Source organism: Falco naumanni, chromosome 13, assembly GCF_017639655.2.
Source record: "Falco naumanni isolate bFalNau1 chromosome 13, bFalNau1.pat, whole genome shotgun sequence".
Lineage (NCBI taxonomy): Eukaryota > Metazoa > Chordata > Aves > Falconiformes > Falconidae > Falco > Falco naumanni.
In genome coordinates, this window is record NC_054066.1 from 23,812,848 (window position 1) to 23,828,804 (window position 15,957).

Consider the following 15,957-nt stretch of genomic DNA (forward strand, 5'->3'; position numbering starts at 1 on the left):
AGTAACTTTCATCAGAATCGTCTAAAATTTCATTCTCTAGAACTTCTTTCTGTATTAACAACCTGAAATTGCATGCTATGTCACACGTTAAAAATCATTATTTTTCCTCTGATTACCAGGGTACCACAGTTAACTGCCTGATCACCGCTGCTTTGTAATACCATACCTTTTTCCAAGACATTCATAATCCAAACCTATATAGACATTTCCGTGAATTTATTCTGAAAGTTTTAGAGGTGACACTGAGTTGAGACACTGGGTTGTGGCAGAAATGCTGTCAAACTGCTCATGGTCAGTGAGACAAGGCTACAGCTTATGGCAGAAGCCTGCCACTTTAATCAGATTCCCATTTTTTGGGGCAGTTCTACCAGAGTTAATAGAAAACACACTCCTTGTCTTCGATGCACATAATGCTTCTGCATCAAACACATCACGTATATAACACTCACAGCATCAGCAAACATTAGGGAATACAAATTTGTTCAAACTGCCTTTCAGAAACCAGCAATTTAAACACAATAGAATCCCAGGCACACATCCCTCTTCAAGATACTTTCTTTTCTGTCTGACTGTGAATTCTTCAGCTCATATTATTCTCACTTTGCATTGAGTCATGGGTATTTAGCCCATATAACTACTGGGTGAAGACAAAGTGGATTAACTGCGCATCTGCTGGTGAAGCAAGCCAAGTTGTCACTCCCCATTTAACATGAGACAGAAGTCATCAACAAGAAAGTATAACCGGGAATATTTAACTGTGCAATCCCACCCTGCATGTTCTGGCGCTAACAGAACTCAAATCATAATGACTATTAATAAACACATGTAGGTCAGGTGAACATTTCCATCTACAGCTAGGACAGCTTTGAGTCAAAAACTGCAGATCTTCTATAGGTAGAATTATACTAAAAACATACTGGATACGTCTACTCTCATGATAGAAATAATTTAATAAACACTATGTAGCTTTAACCCAGAGTGAACATACCTGTGACCGACTGTGCTGCTGTTGGCTGGGGTGGAGTTAATTTTCTTCAGAGCAGCTGGTACGGGGCTGTGTTCTGGATTTGTGCTGGAAACAGCGCTGATAATCCAGGGATGTTTCAGTTCTGGCCGAGCAGCGCTTACACAGCGCCAAGGCTTTCTCAGCTCCTCGCCCAGCCCCACCAGCCAGCCGGTTGGGGGGCACCAGGAGCTGCGAGGGGACGCGGCCGGCACAGCTGACCCCAGCTGACCCCGGGGGTCTCCCACACCGTATGATGTCACGCTCAGCACGCAAAGCTGGGTGAGGAAGGGGGGGACATCTGGAGCTACAGCCTTTGCGTTCCCAAGTCACTGCTGGGCGTGATGGAGCCCAGCTCCCCTGGGGGTGGCCCTGAACACCCGCCCGCGGTGGGCAGTGGGCACTGAATGCCTGGTTCCGCTCGGCTCCTGTGCGTGGCTTTTGATTTACCAGTTAAACTGTCTTCACCTCAACCCACCGGTTTTCCCACTTTTACTCTTCCCGTTCTGTCGCCCATCCCACTGGAGGGGAGCGAGCGAGCGGCTGTGCGGGGCATTAGACAGCGACACCGATGTACCACGTTCTCTCCCCACTTGGTGAACAAGTCTGAGGAGGAGGGACACGAATGCCCAGGGTGTGACTTAGCGGCACAATGAGCTGGAGCAAGGCGAAAAGCTACGCTAAAACAGATGCCTCTGAATTAGTGGCATTAGAGCACAGCTCTGCTGATTAATAAACTAGCACTGTTTTGAAGTCTGCTTGCGGATGTTTACTGCCTCGTGTAAAGTCATTTGAGCACATTCTGGGTTTGACATTATTAAGTTGGATTGCCACTATCTCATCAGCACTACTCACTGATGATAGCTGCTAAACCATAACCTTTGAAAGCATACACCAGATGCTACCTTCTGTTCTTTAAACACATTTATGATAGAAGTCAAAACATCTTCTGCTCCTGGATACAATAAAAAACCCTACATTTGCTTTTCTGCGAGTTGTTGGAGGTGCATCACTTTTAAATGGGAGATCCCTCCCTTAAAGTCTGTTTTCCACTTTCTTCATCTCTCCACAATAAAACCATAACCATTCTATATTCAAAGCCTTCAGATATTTCCATGACAACAAACAATAATATAAACAAGAATTAAAACTTTATTGGATGAGAAGAAAATGGAAAGATTGGAACATCGGAGAAAGATTTCAAAAGTCCGTAATTAGAAACTCTCTTCTACCTTATCTCCAATGCTCAACACAGCTTTAAAGCTACTGAAGAGAAGTACCAATATTTCAGGAGTTCCATGAAAACTAGATGTGCATTATATATGCTTTTTTAAAAATATTTTTTTAAATCCGTTTTGTTCATACATCCAGCTATTGGATAAAACTGTGAATAAAAAGTGCTTAACTTCTGCTTCTTTCCATATTTCTCATCCCTATCACATCAGTGACTTCAACCTTTTCTGCAGTTGTTAAGGCAACATGCAAGTACTGTTCTTGCAGCTGAGGGCTAGTAGATAACTTTCTGGAGCCTAAAGCCATCCTCTCTCACAGCTCTTATATCTTCTGTCACCATTATCTTCACCACTGTCTTTCAACATATGCAAAGCCGAGACAGGAATTCATTATCTTGCAAAGTTTGTGAGATGTCAGTTCTTTATATCCCATCAAAATTTGGCCTGCAGTTGCCAAAGAAATCAGAAGGAATCAGAAAACTGGAGCTGCTTTTCTTCTGTCTCAGCTGACAGCTTTTCTGGCACTGACCCCATGAAGGAAAAGCAGTCAGAGAAGCCCTTGACTCGAGATACACTTTAAACAAGAAGGGGATCGATGCTGCTGGATTCAAAGCACAACTGCCATTTCTGATCCAAATGGCTCATCACTTAGCACATCAAACTCCCAACAAATTAAGTGTTAATTCATTGTATTACAAGCTCAAGTTGCCCAGAGTATATAAATCTGGAGCTACCTCACTTTTGGCTGCTTGCTTTTGCTACACACACCTCAGTTCGAGTATTATTTTAATAAGGAATATTTTTTTTTTCCTGAAAAAAAGTAAAAGAAAGCTTTTCTCTCCCTGGGGAAAGGGGAACAGTCATCTCTGACAAGACACAGCTCAGCAAAACCTAGAATAATTTCATGAGAATGAAGGATCCTCTCTATGTAGAAAAGTCACATTTATAACTCAGGCCATTTTCTCTGCCAAATATCAGCATCCTGCAGCTAATGCCACTGATCTGAGATATTATATATTAAAAAAAAAAGTGAAATAATTCTTTATAATAATACAAAGTATCTTGAAGCTATCAGAGGCAGTTACCAGCTGCTCCATAATATAATGTAATGTCGTTTAAATTAGGGTGTACACAAAATTCTAGTATGAAATAACTGTACATTGGTGGTATAGGGCCCACGATTTTTCTTCAAAAATATATAAAACAATTATATAGGCAGCTGGGTAAACAAAGTGAGGCACGCATTCAACTGTTTCTTCTTTTCGACTGCAATTAACGTGTAGCCATCCCCCGTAAAATTTCACAACTGTTCAGTAACTTGCTACAACACTCTCTCATGGTTCAAGAGCAGGGGTGGCAAATACTGAACCTGATGAAACTGCAAAAATATATCATTCAAATTAGGATATGGGTAAGGCACTAAGGCTAATGCTTGCATTATTACGGAAAGTAAATTACAGAAAACAGGCACATCCAGAGGCACAGGCAGAGCAACGCAGCGTTGTGTCACGCCACGCTTGTTCTCCCTCCTGAAGTATAGCTCTGCAGCTCTGCGATAGCAATGCTCGCAGGCGGTGTGCACACGTATGTGAGCGCATCCTGGAAAACCGGCGTAGACCCGTTTCTCAGCAGAATTAAGCCAGGTGCTGAGAGGCATCCAGAGTGCTGGTTGCCACCTGAGAGAGGGGGTACAAGGGAAGGGAGAGAGGGAGTACAAGGGAAGGGATGCAGCCCCTCTGGGTGGAAAGACGGGAATGAAAACATATTGTGCCATAGCACACCCTTTCCAACACTTTGCGGGGACAAGTTGGAAAAGACAAAAGGTAGCTACAGCCCTTACAGGTGTGCTGGGGGTCACTTTGCTGTCCCCGATCTCGCTTTGTGCTGCTCCCACCTTATTTCTTCTCGGGCACGACGTTATCCCGTAGCAGCAGGCGGGAGCCTGCCCCTGGGGAAACACGGGGTTGTAACGTCCGCGTCCGCGCAGGGCAGAGCGCAGGGCAGCAGAAACGTGCCGAACCGAAACGTAACCGTAGGTAGGTCATGTAGGAGAGGGCGATTACTGCAGCTTCAGCGAACTGGAGCTTTACCGGGCTCCTGCCACCAGCCGAGGGCACAGCAAAGGCACAAAGGAAGGAGAGGGCAGCAGCCGCCCCCGCGGGACTGCGCCCCCCGCAGCGCCGTGCGCTCGGGGCAGCCGCGCCGGCCGCCGGCGGAAGCGAGTTCCGCTGCTCGGGGCGCACGGCCGCCAGCGGGAGCCGCCGCTGCCCGGGGCGGGGCGGGGGACGAGCAGGGGACGGGCAGGGGGGACAGGCAGGCGGGGGGAGGGCTCCGGCGCCGGGGAACAAAGTTGAGGAGCCGGTGCCGGTGCGGCTGTGGCAGCCGGCCGGGCGCTGGGCTGGCTCTCGGCCCCGGGGCAGCGCGGGGCCGCTCCGCGCCCGCGGAGCCAGCGCGCCCACGTCCCCTCTGACGCGGCGGCGAGCGCCGTCCCTCCCGGGGCCGGGGGGAGCGGCGGGCCCGGCGGAGGCGGAGCGGGGCGCTGGGCCCTCCCCGCCCCCCGCACCTGCCCGAGCGCGCGGCGCAGGGCGCGCAGCGGCGCGGAGCGGGGCCGGCCGGGCCGCGCGGGGCGGAGCGCGGGGGCGCCGCGCGGGGATGCGCAGCCCGCGGCGGCAGGATGCGGGAGGGGAGCGCGGGCGGCCGCGGCGCGGAGAACCGGACGGGCGCCGAGCCCCCGCTGCACCTCTTCCCCGCGCCCGTGCTCACCGGCATCACCGTCGCCTGCGTCCTCCTCTTCGTCATCGGGATCATCGGCAACCTCACGACCATGCTGGTGGTGTCGCGGTTCCGGGACATGAGGACCACCACCAACTTCTACCTGTCCAGCATGGCCTTCTCGGACCTGCTCATCTTCCTCTGCATGCCCCTGGACCTGTTCCGCCTCTGGCAGTACCGGCCCTGGAACTTCGGGGACCTCCTCTGCAAGCTCTTCCAGTTCATCAGCGAGAGCTGCACCTACTCCACCATCCTCAACATCACCGCCCTCAGCGTGGAGCGGTACGTCGCCATCTGCTTCCCCCTCCGAGCCAAAGTGATCATCACCAAGGGAAAGGTCAAGCTGGTCATCCTTTTCCTCTGGGCCGTGTCCTTCGTTAGCGCCGGACCCATCTTCATCTTGGTGGGGGTCGAGCACGAGAACGGCACCAACCCCCTGAGCACCAACGAGTGCCGAGCCACGGAGTACGCCATCCGCTCGGGGCTCCTCACCATCATGGTCTGGACCTCCAGCATCTTCTTTTTCCTGCCCGTGTTTTGCCTGACCGTGCTGTACAGCCTCATCGGGAGGAAGCTCTGGAGGAGAAAGAGAAAGAACATCGGTCCAAACACTGTCGTCAGGGATAAGAACAACAAGCAAACTGTGAAAATGTTAGGTACGGCTCTTCTTGCTCTGTTTTTCCAAAGGATGTGTGTGCTTGTGTGTGTGAGAGAGATGGAGAGGCTGAGAGCGCCCTGGTAGTTCCATGTAGGTGCTTCCAAAGGAAAGCATTTGCTGAAAAGGTTTCACACAAAGGGCTACACCTCAAGGTGTTCGTAAAATAACTCTCCTCCATCCTTAGATTTATTTCTAATGGGTTTGAGCTGGGGACTCTCAAGCAGTTAAACAAATGTTAATAACAATCACCGGCAAGGGAAAATGTGACTGTTACAATTAGCTCGTGCCCTGGAGATTTTTGAACATTTTTCCTCTTCGGTTGTGGATACTGACATTATTTACAGAAGGGTAGTTTATCTGATTTTTAAACAAAACCGAACCCTTCTCAAACACACAGTTGAGCTGCTGACAACTAAGCAAGCAGGAGATGATGTGCACTTAGAAGAGAGTACCAAGGTTTTAACAAACTGGGGTTATTTACTAGCATGGTTGTGTAGGCTTATAAAAATCAATCTGCATTTTTATATTAGCAAAACACCAGGATGTGCTGAACAGGGAGCACTGTGTCTCCTTTGAGATCCTGTAAATAGATCCTGTTTTCTTGAAGTCAGTGAGAAGAGGACAGACACTGCCATTCCTAACTCTATTTCAGTTACCGAATGGTTTAAACAACAGATATTGTTGGCACATGGAAACACAAATTTTAACATACTAAGTCAGTGCATGTGGTGGGAGTTTGATGCACAAAACCAAAAAGTTGTTCTGCAGTTTAGTGTCTGAAAACTGCAGAATCCTGCTGCTGCGTACTTTTATTCAAGCAAAAAGTCCTCCACAGTGCAAGTCATCCCGTGGATTTCAGTGGGGGTGAGATGCTTTGCAAGAAGGCGGCTTCACAAGTGGCAGCTCTGCTGTGCTTTTTTCATCTATGTTGAAGTGATGGGCTAATGAGCTAGATGAAGAGGTGGCAGTGTGTCTTAAGTACCTTAATTATTAAAAGGGAGCCTAACTTATTTTTTGTTCATATCCTACTTTATCACTATGCAACAGCAGGAAGAATAATAAAAAGGGCGGCATTCTTTGTGCCCTTTCAGCCACATTTTATAATCAATAGAATTACTTCAGTCTGGTAAGCGTGACCTTGGAAGTAAATGACGATTTACACTCCTAGAGTTTCAGGATTATGAATCTCTACTTACAATAACTACATAGCTAGCATATATTACTACCATGTTTAGATTTCTATATACTTACCCATAATGACTTTTGAAATAACTGTTTATTTCTGCCCGCAGTATTGCTGCAAGCATTCCAATGTTTCAGACACCTTTTTGTGCTTTCTTTTACAAGGTCTGAGAACAGCAAGACAGTGGCAAGACTCTTTTCTGACAGGGAGCCAATATTCTCTGAATGATAACAGTCTGATGGAAAGAAGTTAGCAAGGGTGCAGTATCAGCAGATGCTCCGTGCAGTCTGCTCTCGTTGCTTGTAATACTCTGCTCAACATTTAGAAGGCTCTTTCTAAGACTTTAGCAAGTCATGGGACATTAAGTAAATGGGATTAGCATCAACACTTCTTTTAAATTGTAGAGAAAGGTTATGCCTCTAGGTCCATAATTAAACACCTAAATGTATAGCCTGACTTGCAAAGGAGCTATCATACCCCGTTCCTGTTGAAGTCGGTGTGATTCTGCATGTGTGAAGATCAAACTGTTAGATTTGATCTATTTGATTTGAAAGACCAGGGATATACATGCCTACACGTAAAATATTGACTATGCATAAAAATTTGTTCCTAATGACCATCGTGGTAAAATCCATTACATGGATTAAACTCTGCTTGAGACCTAGGGGAACAGTATCTGAATTTTGTAGATGAAGATACACGAAGGAAAAAATGGAAGTGGTTGGCTCAAGAAGATGCAGAGCTGGAAATCATCCTCTGAACCTCGGCTCTGTGCTTTACAGTCCACCATGAGTCCTGCATAAGTATCCCTTTAAACTTGGGAATGTTTGCGGAGAAAGCTTTGGGGGAAAGATGTCTATAATCATCCCTCTTAGCTCTTTGATTATTATTATTCTGCTGTGACTTGACATGAGAAAGCAAGATTGCTAACATGAGGGAACAGGGTAACTGGTAAAAATTGCTTAAGAACATCAAAAAACCTCGCTCGAGTTCCCTGGTTTCTCTCTTTCTGGTATATTAATAGACACACTCAAAGCAATATGAAAAATAATAAAGGTCAACAGCACACAGGATATGAACAGAAAATTTCCCTTTCTCTAGGACAGAAATTCAAACGGGCCAGTGTTCAAAGATACACGCTTCCCTATTATTCTACATACATCATATTTACATATATAAATGCAACCACAAGGATAGTGTAATATCACAGATATACTATATAGCTATAATTATGCAGCTATGTATTTAGTTTTGCTCTTCTTGGAGTAACTCATGTTTCAAAAAATGGACAAACAAAATGGAGGGGTACACTACTCTTCTGTTCTTGCCTCGGCACATGCACTTGTGTGAGTTCACATTCTGGTGGTTTATTTTATTTTTGGGCCTTTGCCTTAGATAATTTTGTTTTGCCTTGAGTAATTTTGCTTTGTATTAAATAATTTTGCTTCCCAGTGATTACATGTTTCATTATAAACTACAGTGTTGAGTCTGCCACATTGTGTATGTAATTTGGTTTTGTTAAAACACTGCAGATGATAGGCTCTTATACTTTTTAGTCACCATTTCGTTTCTTTAATTCTCTATTTATGAAAACATAAGTTTTATAGGTCAGAAGTGTGCTACATCAGATTAGTTGTGCAAGATACAGGAAGCCTGTTTAGATACGATCAATGTGTATTAAGCATTGCTAATTTATACTCCTAGAGAATCTATTGAGAGGCACAAACCTGAAAACTTATCAAATGTATTTTCACACTTTGTGATTAATTTGTTAAAGAAATAGATTTAAAAGATAGGATTGTAATCACCCATATTTTAATACTTGTACTTAACACTATTTCTTCTGCTGTTTTTATTTTAGTTGTGGTGGTATTTGCTTTCATACTCTGCTGGTTGCCTTTTCACGTAGGACGATACTTATTTTCCAAATCCTTTGAAGCTGGATCCTTGGAGATAGCAGTGATCAGCCAGTACTGCAACTTGGTGTCCTTTGTCCTCTTCTACCTTAGCGCAGCCATCAACCCCATCCTCTACAACATCATGTCAAAGAAGTACCGAGTTGCCGCTTGCCGACTGGTTGGGCTCAAACCCCTTCCAAAGAAAAGACTCTCCAGCACAAAGCAAGAAAGTTCGCGCGTTTGGACAGAACAGAGCGTCATCACATGACATGTGATTTCCCGCACCAGAGCATCACTTACCTGTATTTCCCAGAAAGCCATAATGGAAGAGGAAGAGGGCAAGAAACACACATCGAAACGTTGAAGCGGGACTTTCGTCATCATCTGGATTTGCTGAAAGATGTAATGTAGGCAGTTAAAGATTTTTTAAAAAAACAAACTAAACGTTGAGACTGTAGAAGGAAACACATGGCTTCAGAATTTGGCAACACTCAAGTATTATTTTTCTGCTGCTTTTGCCCATAAGATTTTTTATCCCTGACTTTAGCAGGAGAGCTAGGCGTTACCATCCTTAACAGGCAAACATAGCCCAGTCCACTTGAGAGTTTGTGTGACTTCAGCAGCAGCTAATTTGAGCTGAATTTTTCCAGAGTTAGCTTTAATTTTGCTAAGCATTTTGCTAGCATATAACCAGACCCTAGAGAGAGAAAACTGAATTGCCTTTTTGGAATATTAAACATGGAATTTGATACACTTTTCATAATTTTGATTTTTAAATAAACTAACATTTTTCTCTGAATGAGAAAAATTATTTCTTAAGAAAAAAAAAGATAATTTTTAAACATGCTAAAAATAAATGACCTTCATGTCATGTCCGAGTAGAAAGGAAACAAACAAACAAAACAACCTTCACAGAAGTGGCTTAGAACATGACTGTACTGAAATATTTTTTTAAAATACATATCAGTAGGACAAGGACAGTGCTGACTTCAGGATTGCAGTGATGCTATAAAAATATGGAATGTAATCTCCCACCAAAGTATTTTTTTTTTTTTACTAGCTAAATTATCTGTACTTGTTCTGTTCAGCTTGACTGTGAATGACTCAGTGTGTTTGAACTTGGAAGCTTTTAGTTGTTTCGATATTTGTAACAAGTCTGTGGCTACCTGTCCCTATGCTGTGCACCATTGTACCCCCAAACTTTGCTGAGTACAAGTCTCCTGCCTGTAAACCACCACTTGTTTCTGTTTAAAGCATATCAGCTGGTTACCAGTACCGCATCCCCCCGTAAAGCCCGGTGTGCAGTTGTACTAGTTTGCTGCAGTATTAAATTGAGAACATTTTTTAACCAACGTGACTTGACAAAGTAATAGAAAAATCTGCATTAAAAAGGCAGACAGACACATTCTCATACTTGATCCATAAAAATCTTAAATTCAATTGATTTTTATAACTCAAGTATGTCATGAAAAGACAAACCAGAGAACTTTCCATCCTTTATGCTAACAATTATTTCTTATATTGCACCTACTGTCACACCAACATGTAGAATTTGTGGTCCAGCTAATAGACTTCAGAGTACGCATGTGCAATAGCAGCTTTCTATTTACTTTGTTCTAGTATTTATTACCAGCTGGTCCACAACTGATTCTCCGTAATGAATTGTCTGTTAGCAGAATTCCTATTGCCTTCAAACTCTTTATTAACGCTGATGGGCCATTTTCTGCCTGTTACACCTTTAGCTGATGGTGCTGCTCAGGTATAACTCAAAAGAGAATTTGGCCTCTTCTGTATATACTGTGTCTTTTTATATCACCCCCTGCTTTGCTAGGGCCAGGGGGCTGATGACTGCTCCTTGGTGTGGCACCTGAGCCTGTCCTGCCCCCCACTCCAGCACTGGCAGCGAGCACCGGTTTGATGTATGTGAACCTATAAATTAAGGAATTGGGGGACAAACGAGCAGCAGCACTGTAGGATCATCACCCATTTCATCTCTAACCACATCCGCCTTGTTACCCATTTTGTTCTCTCGCTCGTTGACTGACAGATCTGATGGCAGATGTCGTGCAACTCAGGGAAACAAGACATTTGGGAATCTTGAAAAGATTGTGAAGATGTGCGCTCACAAAACAACATGTCTGTGTAAATGAACTGATCACGCACCTAGCGTCACATAAGTGTTTCAAATCTCAGCTGTATCTGTGGTATTAAATGTGAACAGAAAAAGAAATAAAGTGATGAGACCCTTTATAGCCCTACCGGGTCAGTGTGCTGGAGGACCTGGTGTGGCTGCACGCAGGCTGGAGAACTGAGCCTCCATCAGGTCCTCTCAGCGCTGCCACGTACCTTTCCTCGGCGCGGGGGAGCCGGGCACGGCCCCAGGGGCTGCAGGGCTGGCAGCAGGCAGGGCAGGCACCCCACGGTGTCGGGACGGGGTACAAAATGGGTACCAGGATCACACACAGCGTGCGAGACTTCACGGGCTGCCTCCGTTCCCTGCAAGTAGAACCTGTGTCTCAGTTATAGGAAGCAACTGCGTGGCCAGAATGGTCCCACAGAGGCTTTAACCTAGCAGAGAAGCTGCATCGTTGGGTTTTAATTTTTTTCCCCAAACCTGTATAACTAACTTGATTAGACAATAGTGGTTTTGGTTGGTTGGAGGTTTTTTGTTTTGCTTTTGGGGGTTTTGTTTGTTTTTGTTTGGTTGGTTTGTTTTTAAAACTAGAGTAACTGTAACAAAGCTCAGTGTAAACAAATTCAATTTCTGCATATAAACTATAAACATACTAACAATTTCATTCTGCTGAACACTCCATCAGGAAAGACTAAATTTTAACTATACCAACACTGTCAAATTGCCACAACTTTGTCTAGAATTTAAAACATTTGATCTGGGGACACAGAAATCAGAAAGAAGGGGACTGACTGCTTATTGGGAGAGAAGACAAGGGCTTCTTCCTTCCTCCTCACTTCAGAAATGGACTTATTTCTGCAAGTCATTGAACTTTAGGCCAAATCAACAAAATACACACATTTTCATTAAATAAGAGTAGCCACCTTCATATGACTCTTGCGCAAGCAGGAAAATATTTCAGATCTAGCGGGGAACATTCAAGCATTTAACTCACACTGTAGCTGTCCCTCCTGCAGCTGGCACCATACCATCCATTATTTTTGCTTCCCTTGGTAGGGAAGCAGATGGTGAGTAGGGTCTGCTTCTTCAAACAGGTGCCAGTGCATCATGAACTGCTTTTATATGGAAAACAAGAAAAATCATCTGGATATCCTTCACTTTTGCATGATAAAATCAGCTGCTGTCAGATGCCTCCAGAAAGATACATACCTCCCCACCAGTGCTGCTGGATGAATCTGGCATTGCTTGCCTCAAGGGTTATCGCCCAAGTTGTAAGAAGTAACTCCACTGCAAAAAAAAAGTGCAATCAAGTTTTCAATAGCATTTTTTACTTAGGAACAGCTAACTGAAGTCAATCCAAGATAGGTATCGTGAATTTGTCTCAGGTGGTAACATGAGGCAAAGTTCCTCCCGCCTGGGCTCTGTCAGGTTTTACCCAGGCAGAGCAGATGCTGCAGGCAGAGCACGCGGTGGCAAACCACCTGCGTTGGCAAAAGCAATGCTGGCAGTGGTTTAATTGTCTCTCTCACCTGTTGCAGCTGCTCAGCGTTTGCAGCGTAGACTATCCTGGTAAATACTTTCTAGCAGAGGCAAAGCATTTCTCCTCTGTTTCCCAGGGCATTTCTGCAGCACCTCACGCTCCTGGCATCTTCTTCCCAAAGCCTTCCGTATGTGAAAGAGCATGGGTGTCTAGCCCACCCCATTTTGGGTCTGGACATGGCTTTTGAGGTCTGTTTTACATGCAAGGAAGACGAGAGCCCTTACAGGCGCTGGGCTGCTCATTAAGTGTGAAAGACAGGGTAGCTCTGCAGTAAGATTTCTTTCAGTCTGCTGAACCATGCTACATTCCTGAAAACTCCTGTAGGAACAAACTTTGCCAGTTCTGACTGAAAAAAAAAAAACGTATAGGGGCTTTATGAGTCAAAATTTTGTGTTCTCACTGACCTGGATGTGAGCAGCCCATATAGGATATCGCTGGAGGTGCATTCATTGAACAGTTCAATTTTTGAAAGCTTTTCTAACTCTACATTTTGTACCACAGCTTCAAAAATAAGCAGGAACAATTTGGCTGCATTTTATTTCTTGGCAACGTGTTAAACTGGTGATGAAATAGGTCAAAAGCACTTTACCAGAAAGCTTCATTCGTTTAGAGAAGTACCTTTGATGGAGGCATGCACAGGCAGAAAAATCACGTCCTATTGTATTTCTTGCCAAAAATAAAATATACTAGAGAAATGGCACTTACATGTCAAATTTTCAGTTGATAGATACTCAGCAGTTATGTCAGTTTGTGTCAAATGACATTTGCATAAGCCATATTTAAAGCAGCAGCCATTAGATACCTAAATACCTAGGAGAACCTCCTCTCCATTGTGGATCTGCCGTAGTGGATCCCTCCTCATCCGCTGAGGGGCAAGGATGAGGCATGGGGAGGCAGGAGGGAGGGTGGCTGCAGCGGCTGCTGGTCCCTTGGCAGGTTTGAAGGCAGCTGGCCCCGCTCCGTGGGAGACACCCCACGCTTGCTTGCATTGATCAGCGCGTTTCCTTACTACTGCTAGCAGTTCCCTGAGCCCTTCAGTCAACTTTTCCTCACAGGCTTCCGTACCATTTATATCATTTGCAAAAACCCTGTGGCCTGAGGAGGTAAATTCGGTCTTGAGAAGTAAATGCAAAATTCAGTAGCAAAAAAAAATATATCTACCTAACTCCTCATACCCCAGTGGTGTTTCTGTTGTTCCACGCACCCCGAACCACCCTCCTCACCCCCCAGGTGGAAGCACGGCGATTAGATTTTACTCTCACAATGAACAAGATTAGCCCAATTTTACAAAAAGGGAGTTAAAGCACTTGGTGTTTTAACCCCTTGTTCTAACCACACTGTCTCAGAGCGATGGGGTGCGGATCCACTCACCTCTGGGTGTTAGTCCTTAGGCTGTGGGCTGGTGCAGGCAACTCCGAGCATCATTTCTGTTTCTAAGCTGTGCCACTCGAGTGCTCAGCACAGTAGCCCAAGATAAAAATTATATGAGAAATAAGTAACCCCTGGCTGACACTGCAGCATCCAGAGAGCTCAGCCAACGGGAGCCTAAGCACAGGAAACACAGGCTATGCTTCCAAAGCCCTGCTTCTGCATCCCTACCGCCAGCAGCGAACATGCAGTAGTGGTCAATGCAACACCTGCTCCCACAGTGGGATTTGTACCTGCCCATGAACCCTTAGACTGGTCCCTGGGGCTGCACACATGCAGGAGCTTCCCAGAAAATCCTCCAGATGATCCAGATGGACATGTATCCAGCAAATGGGGTTGCAGGAGTTGGCATGTCTTGGGAACACCTGGCACGACTGAGACTATTTTACACTATTTGCCGTCAGGCTCATTTAGCTGGAGTTACACACTGCCCAGCCATAATGCAAGCAGCACCTGGAAAAGCTGGAACATGGAGTCTCTCTGTTCATTTTGGCAGGTCCATCACCCACACAGGGCAGTGGGTACACCCCCCCGCCACTGACCCCAGCCATCTCCTCCCACCCATGCATCCCCACCTGATGTACCACAGCAGGCTCCTTCCCAGCTCCGCACAAAGACCAGGAACTTCACAGGAGCAAAATAATTTCCTCACGCAGATGTGCTTGCTAATGGCTTTTCACTCTGAAACATGATTTCTGGCCAGAGACAAGTAAAACCTCCAGGGGTTTGGCTTCAAGTCCCATGTCCTTGGCCAAACTTTTGCACAAAGCAGTTTGTTAGGTGATGGGGTCCAGCTTTGCCAGCTCTATCAGACAGCAAAATCACAGTTCCACTTCCCAGAAGCCCTGGCTGTTGCTGTTAGGGGCAGGGGGGAAGAGAGAAGCGAATGCTAGATCGCAATTCGTCTTTTACCTCTAAAATGTGATTATGCAAGTACAGTGAAAGAGGATGAAGAAAAAGACAAATTTAATCCATCTTGTATTAACACAGGTTTACAGGTTTCTGCAGTCGCTTCTGCTTGCTGTTGAGCCTTAGTAGGGCTGTCATTTCAGCACACAATGTAATACATCAATATAACCGAATGTAATTAATACGTTTGGGGGGCATTTAACAGGCTCTCTCAGCACTCTAACCAGCAGAAAAGTCTCTGTTCCCTTCCAAGCCCAGTGCTTTTGTGTTACTGCCCTTCCCAATCTCAGTTATGGACTGATGCATGCAGTGACTTCAAGAGCGAGCAAAATCCTGAGCCTCTCATTAACCCTATTTTTTGGACCATAAAGGAAATTATAAAAAAAAAAAAAAAAAAAAGCAGCCTCTACTTCATCTTGGAGCTGCACGTGGTGATGCTGATTGCATGTTTCTCCATGTCCTGAAAGCACATAGATTTGTTTTTCCTCAGCAAGACAAGCACAGCTCTGCCGCAAAATTTTGGAGATCAAATGCCTCCAGACTTGTCACGCACACTTACTGTTGGAGAGTAACGTGGCTCCCATCATTAACACATTACAAAGGCACTCTCACACTGCTGGCCATGAGCAGGCTTGAGGAGCAAACACAATGTAGACGGAGGACTACAAGCTTTGTGCAGCACCCCAGCAAACCACCCGATGGGATGTGAGCAATCCCCAGCCTCTCTAGTCTTCCCTGGGGTTTTGGGCATTCATGGGCAAGGAGATATGTCCTGCACACACGGGGTCAGCTCCAAACAGACATCAGTGGTGAGACTGCTGCCTGGACCCCAGGACTGCCCCTCGCTAGGAGGGTACCAACTCCTAAGTTGGCATCTAAAGTGAGTGCTGCCTGGTTGGAGCCTACCACACTCTTCTGTGCACAAATACATCCTTTTGAAATGCTACAGTGTGCTCTTCTATCTGTACTTAGACATAAAACTCTTCGCAATGGAGGCATTTTATTGTCCTCCATGCTTGCTTCTTTCCCTCACTGTGAGCGAAATGAAGGTTTGGTGACGTGTGCGAGTCCGTAAGTTGCAATCGCTCTCAGAACTGAAGTACCTCACGCTCAACTTCAGAGGCTGCTCTGAGGGCACAGGAGATGCTCTGCCAGCACTTGCCCCTTTTTTGAATGCTGCTGGATCCAAAGAGTAGATCA

General features: G+C 45.5%; 1 protein-coding gene across 1 annotated transcript; it reads left to right on the forward strand.

Annotated features, from left to right (window-relative positions):
- The first annotated feature begins 4,861 nt into the window (after nucleotides 1-4,861).
- On the forward strand, nucleotides 4,862-10,944 carry GHSR (growth hormone secretagogue receptor). Its single transcript, XM_040613252.1, has 2 exons — nucleotides 4,862-5,663; nucleotides 8,710-10,944. Exons 1-2 carry the CDS (start codon nucleotides 4,910-4,912, stop codon nucleotides 9,012-9,014), a joined length of 1,059 nt encoding a protein of 352 aa, XP_040469186.1. The 5' UTR covers nucleotides 4,862-4,909; the 3' UTR covers nucleotides 9,015-10,944.
- Nucleotides 10,945-15,957: the final 5,013 nt, after the last annotated feature.

Bases quoted from the DNA above. Each gene is read 5' to 3' on its own strand.
- GHSR (XM_040613252.1), top strand. From the start codon at position 4,910: ATGCGGGAGGGGAGCGCGGGCGGCCGCGGCGCGGAGAACCGGACGGGC. The intron at 5,664-8,709 runs GTACGGCTCTTC...TTTTTATTTTAG, and splicing joins GCAAACTGTGAAAATGTTAG to TTGTGGTGGTATTTGCTTTC.